The sequence below is a fragment of the Canis lupus genome, chromosome 16 (assembly GCF_003254725.2).
Source record: "Canis lupus dingo isolate Sandy chromosome 16, ASM325472v2, whole genome shotgun sequence".
Taxonomy (NCBI): Eukaryota; Metazoa; Chordata; class Mammalia; order Carnivora; family Canidae; genus Canis; species Canis lupus.
This window is the reverse complement of record NC_064258.1, coordinates 21,609,544-21,615,543: the sequence shown is the minus strand read 5'-3', so window position 1 is coordinate 21,615,543 and position 6,000 is coordinate 21,609,544. Positions and strand designations below refer to the sequence as shown.

The following is a 6,000-nucleotide window of genomic DNA, read 5'->3' as shown; positions in this document are numbered from 1 at the left end:
ACGCTGGGCACTTACACCCACATTAAAGAAAACTCCCTGTGGGCACCAGCCACGTCCCTGCGTGGGTCAGCGCGGGTGGACACCTGCCCAGGCGCCGAGCGGAGCAGGGCCGGGCTGGGCCGTGCGGTTCTGTCCCTGCGGCCGCGGCCTGGCGGGGCAGGGGTGCAAGTGGAGGGAGCCGGGTGCGCAGGGGGCGCCGAGGCCGCTGGGCTGCAAGGTTGGGGGGGATCGCGGGGGGGGGGGCGGAGTGGGCGGGGCCGGGCGGGGCGGGGGCGGGGCCCGGAGAGGGCGGGGCCGGGCGGGGGCGGGCGGGCGGGGCCCGGAGAGGGCGGGGGCGGGCGGGGCGGGGGCGGGGCCCGGAGAGGGCGGGGGCGGAGCCGGCGCGCGCGCGCTGCAGGGCGGGGGCGGGGCGGGGCGGGGCGGGCGGCGCTGTCCGGTGCTGAAGCGGCGGCGGCGCGGGCAGGAGCGGGGAGGAGCGGGGAGGAGCGGCAGGAGCGGAGCTCTGCAGAGTGGGTCCCGCCGCCCCCGCCGCGCCGCCATGGACTGAGCGCCGCCCGCCGGGCCGCCGACATGGGGCCGCTGGTCGCGCTCCTGCTGCTGCTGGTGCCGCCGCGCGCCGCGCCCGCGCCCCGAGCCCGGCCGCTTCCGGGGCTTCTCGGTGAGTGTCTGGGGTGAATGGGGTGTCCTGGGGCGGGGGGGCCTCTCGGCGAGTGGGGGTCCGGGTGGGGGAGGGACGGGGTGGGGTTGCTGGGAGAGCCTGGGGCGCAAGGAGGGGGCTTCTCGGCGACGGAGGGGGGAGGGGAGGGGAGGGGGAGGGGCCTCCGGGCGGGGGCGGGGGCGGGGGCGGGGGCGGCGCGGTGGGTGACGGGCGTGGGGAGGGGTCTTCCTGGTGAGTGAGGGGGCGAATGGGGGCGGGGGCGGGGGGCGGGGAGGAGGTTCGTGGGCGCGCTCCGCCCCCCCAGCGCCTCCTTGTGCTCGCCGCAGCGCCCTGCCTCAGTTTCCTCCCCGGCGCCCCAGCCCTCGAGGGTTTCCGGCCGGTCAGCCCCCGCGGGCGGCCGGGAGCCCCGGGAGGCGCGGGGCTGGTCTGGGGCGGCGGGGCCGGGCCGCGGGGGCTGTGGCCTGCGTGGTCAGCGCGTGACCTCGGCCGCCCCCAGCCTCGCCGCCAGACCCGGCCGCCGTGAGGCCGCGGGGCCGGGAGAGGTCCGGGGTCCGCCCCCTTGCAGGCGCACCTCCGGCCGGGCCCTCCCCGCACCCTCCCTGCACGCAGGCTTTGTGGAAAAGAGGCGGAATGATGGGTGGTCGGTGGGTTTGGACAGGTCTGGGGCGGGCCGGGGCGTGCCGAGGGCACGGGGCTGGGCGGCCCGGCTGCTTGGGCCTGGGCTGGCCCTGCCGGGCTCCCGAACAAAGGCTGCGAGGAGAGCGCAGGCTGCGGGGCCCGGGCTAACGCAGACCAGTGCCCTGGATGTCCGCCTTTCGTGGGGCCTGGCGGGCGGTGTGGGCCCAGCCGGAGGGCGAGCTGCTGATCGGAAGGGACGCCCCGCTTACCCCACATCCGGGGTGCTGTTGTCAGTCCCGTGCCCCCTGAGGGCGCTGTACCAGCCGGGTCATTCGTTTGGTGGGGGGGGGGGGAATCCTGGTCTCCAGGACCCTGCCCCAAACTGGGAAGGAAGGTTGGTGGGACCTGGTGTGAGAGCCTTTGGTCAGCTGGCCAGGTGCAGCGGCCTCAGGCCAGGGAGAACCAGGCTCAGTGGTGTCTTCTAGGAGGGCGGCTCTGTGGGGTTTGTGGGACCCTGTCCTTGACTCTTCTTTCTGTGTTAGAATTCCAGGTCAGAGCATTTTGCTTTAATCAGAGAAAGGAAGAAGGGAGAGGTGGCTGAGGGAGGGAGCTAAGGAAAACCCAGAATTGGAAGGCTCTCAAGAGAAGAAAATTAACCTATCATGGACGATATTGCACAACAAAGCAATGATATCTTGGCTCCAGGCTGCCTCATTTTCCCTCCGTGCTGATACTGCCAGGGAGTGTCCTGCATGTGGGCTCTGTTTTCGGCAGGAGGGCTCCATAGGTCTTTCGGGTCTGCTCAGGGGCTCCAGCTGGTGGGGTTAACCTGCTACTTTCCCATGTGATTGGAAGTTCCCTGGCAGTTCTTCAGAGAGCAAGCGCTAGGTGTGGTCTTCCTGTGTGGGGATCCAACCTGGAGCGGCACATAGCTTTGTGCACCCATGTGAGGCCCCCATGTCCTATGCACCCTGAACGCGGCTCCCGTGTTCTCAGGATTCATGTACGGTCTCCAGAAAGTGCAGGGGGAGCCGCGATCACCCCTGGAAGGTATATGTCGCCATTGTTCTGTTCCGCAGCCGTTGGGATCTCGTCTGTGGTCACACTCAGTATGTTGGTCCAAATCACAATGAAATGCACAGTGACCGTGATCCGTCACCTGGAGACCTTAGTCTTGGCCTCAGCCATGCCATTGGTACCCTGTTTATTCATTTAGCTCAAGTCAGTGCCTAGGGAACACACCTAGGCACTAGGTTCACAGAAACCTGACTTTCTGCTCCTGCCTTGCACCTAACCTAACTTGTAATGTTGTAGGTTAGAACAAGGGGTTCGATACCGCTGAGGCCTGAGACCAGGTCTTGCTGTACAGGCTGTCGTGCCTGGAGCCAGACAGGGAAACCAGGATCAACAGTAGTAAGAGCGAGTTTGTTCTCTTTGTTCTGAGCCACGTCCTGTGACACTGTGTTTGCACAGCAGCTCCTGGCAGCATCCCGGTGCCGTGGACACCCCACCTTTGCCCTGTCGTCCAGGGTACCCTCCCCTGTAATCGCTTTAGCTCCCTGCTCGTGCCCATGCGTCCATGTCATTCTGGTGCAGGAGACGTCTTTGTGACAGTTTCCCATCCATATCAGCCGCACGGGGTGGGAATCGTGGCATCCCCGTTAGAGAGAAGATCTGACGTTGCTTCCAGTCAGCATTCCATCACTGTGTCAGGCCCTCGTCCAGGATAGCGGAGTGGTTTTGTTCCATCTTGGGGGCTCCTTGGCTCCCTCCCCTTGCCTTTCTCTGTGGTTTCAGGGCCTCCTTTTGGTCAGGTGTTCAGGAAGATGCACTTCTGATTCAAGTGTAGGCTGTTGGTCTTTAAGCCACGCTTCAGTCTTGGGAAGCCAGTTCATGAACCAGCTCCAACAGCCCCTACACTCAAGAGCAATCCTATAAAAGACCCTTCTCTTGCTAAAGAAATAAGGACCCTATTTGCCAAAGGACAGAGTCAACCTTTCATGCACATTTTTCTGGAAGAATCCGAAGTCAGAGGTTCGCGGTGTCTCTGGCTTAGAGGAAGGTGTTTCGTTTGTGCCCCTGGGCCTGATTTGCCCCGTGTATTTGTCACTCCCAGTGAGTCCCCTCAGAGCTGGGGAGGGGGCAGCAAGGAGCAGGAGGCTTGCTCTGGGAACTAGATAGTGAGATTGTTTACTTGAAATCAAAGTACCCTTGCTGCTGCCAGAGCACCCATCCACTTTGTGTCCTTGGGTCCATGGCTCTTGATTCTGTGGTGTGTGTGGTGAGGAGTAGCCCTCCCCTCCCCTAGAGCACCCCCTTTTCTGGCTGCGAGCCATCTTTGCCTGCTCTGTCCCCTGCTCTGGCTCCTCCAGCATCTGTAGCTCCTGTTCCCATGCAGAAGGGAACCCGGGCTTCTGTGGAAGGGAGCTGGCGGACCACGGGCTTCTGCAGGGCCAGGTGCATTTAGTGCTGCCCTCTCCCACGTCCAGAGATGCAGTTGCACGTGTCAGACTCTGGAGGAACGTGCAGGGAATAAAGGAGGTTTTGAAATGGCTTCCTCTCAGCCAAGCTGTGCATCCCTGCATCTTGCAGCTCTTCTTTAAGAAGCCACTCTGCGTTTGTCCCTGGTTCCCAGGACCTTGGTCCTGGTGTGCACCAAGTAGTCCAATTTTTGGTAGTTGGCTTTATGGCCTCTTTTGTGGTGGTGCCAGGCCCTGTGGCGTGTGTGTGCAGAACCTGCATAGGCCCTAAATGTGCAGACCTGTTGGGTCTCTGGCTCCCGCGCAGAAGGGTAAACCCAGGCCCTCGCTGGGGAGCTTGACAGCTGACAGCAGTCACTGTTTCCTTTACGTGCTAATAATTGCTGCATTCTCATTTTATTTTGATCTCCTTTTGTCTTCTTCTTCTTCTTCTTCTTCTTCTTCTTCAAGATTTCATTTATTCATGACAGAGAGAGAGAGAGAGGCAGAGACACAGGCAGAGGAAGAGAGAGAGAAGCAGGCTCCACGCAGGGTGCCTGATGTGGGACTTGATCCCCGGTCTCCAGGATCACACCCCTGGTGGAAGGCAGCACTAAACTGCTGGGCCACTGGGGCCGCCCCCCCCCCCCTTTTTAAGGCAGGCAGTATTACCTAAATTGTGAACGCAGTGATTTTCCCCCCTTTTTAAAAATTTTTTGAAAGTCGGGAATATGCGTTGAGGAAGAGGAGAAGTTTGAAAGAAGGATGGGCTTAGCTGAGTGGTCCTTGTACATGGTGTTATTAAGAAATGTTTCTGTTGGGGCGCCTGGGGGGCTCAGTGGGTGATCCCGGGGTCTTGCTCCATGGGGAGCCTACTGGCCTGCCTCTCCTTCTGCTCCCCCCTCCCCATGCTCACTTTGTTCTCTTTCCCTCAAATAAATAAATAAATAAATCTTAAACAAAACAAAACAAAACAAAGGTTTATATGACCATGATCTCTTGGAACATTACATTAGAATATCAAAATTCCTGATGAAAAGATGTTTGTGACTAGATGTAACCCAAACTAAAAATAACCCTTTGGCTGAGGGTGGCATACATTTAAGATACTCTGGATATATGTACATACTGCGAGTTCAAGGATTCTTTTATGTGTGGAGAGGCAAAAACCAAAACATAAAAACCTTAAGAAATGGGCAGAAAGGGTCTGAATTCAGATGTATCCTACTAGACGCAGGCCCAGAGAGGCTCACTTCACAAGAACCTGTCTTATCGTTACTGACAAGATGTTCCGTTTCCTGAGAGAGCAAACAGCTGAATCCATAGCAGATAACTCTCTGCTCCACATAAAAGCACCTGGCAGCTGTTTCCACATTAGTCTAAATTGACCTTCATGAGTATGAACCCAGCTGGACTTGTTTTTTTTTTTTTTTAATTTTGGTTGATAGGGGGCCAGAAAAGCCAAGAAGCAGAAAATAACCCCGGGCACTTTTCTGGTGGCTGGAAACAGTTACTTGTTGAAGGAAGAAGGAAGTTTTTTTCTCTTACTTCATGCTGTCCAGCAGGTTGGCCACAAGCGCTATCTAAATATTTAGGGCAGGAAGTGAAAGGGGGTGCGGTTCTCTTGGAAACACCTCTGTTCACTTGTTCAGTGAGTCTTTTGTTTGTTAGTGGCTTCTGGCTGATGAGTGGACACGCCCCTGTAAGGGGAGGGCTCTGAACTTTGGACGGGGGGGGGGGGGGGGGGGGGGGCAGCTGATGTGTTTCTGTCCTTCTATAAAGCGATTGTTGTGTGTGCTCCATGTGAAGAAATAAGTAAGCTCGGTGACCATCGCTTGGCCTCACGTCTGCAGGAGGAGGTGGAAAACAGGGTGCTGTGGCTCTTTCCTCCGTCCCCTCAGCTCCTGCCCATGGTTCAGAAACTGCAGGGATGCTCCCGGTCAAGACATGGGGCTGTGAGGGCCGTGGAATGGGCGGGGGTGGAGGGGGTGGGGAGGGGTTAGTCAGCAAACAGATTGGGGCACTTCCTCTTTTTATTTTATTTTGTTTTTCACTTTCTCTTTTTACATTTAATTAGAAGTGAACGTACAGTGAAATGGAGCTTTTTGTTTTGGTGGATTGTTCCAGGTATAGATTCTGACGGCAGGCGATAGAACAGCCCCTTCCAGCCAGCGTGGCTCTATGCTCTCCCTTTGTGGGGACAGCCTGCCCTGTCCCTTGAGCCCTTGGCAACCTCTGGAACCCTTCACGTGCCATCACAGGTTC

General features: G+C 58.8%; 1 protein-coding gene across 3 annotated transcripts in view; it reads left to right on the top strand.

Annotated features, from left to right (window-relative positions):
* The first annotated feature begins 414 nt into the window (after positions 1–414).
* PTPRN2 (protein tyrosine phosphatase receptor type N2) overlaps positions 415–6,000 on the top strand; it is a 725,828-nt gene continuing 720,242 nt past the window's right edge. For all 3 annotated transcript variants that reach the window (XM_049095287.1, XM_049095286.1, XM_025449397.3), the window contains exon 1: positions 415–658. In XM_049095287.1, the coding sequence (XP_048951244.1) occupies positions 571–658 (88 nt within the window). In that variant the 5' untranslated portion in view covers positions 415–570. The remainder of the gene's footprint in view (positions 659–6,000) is intronic.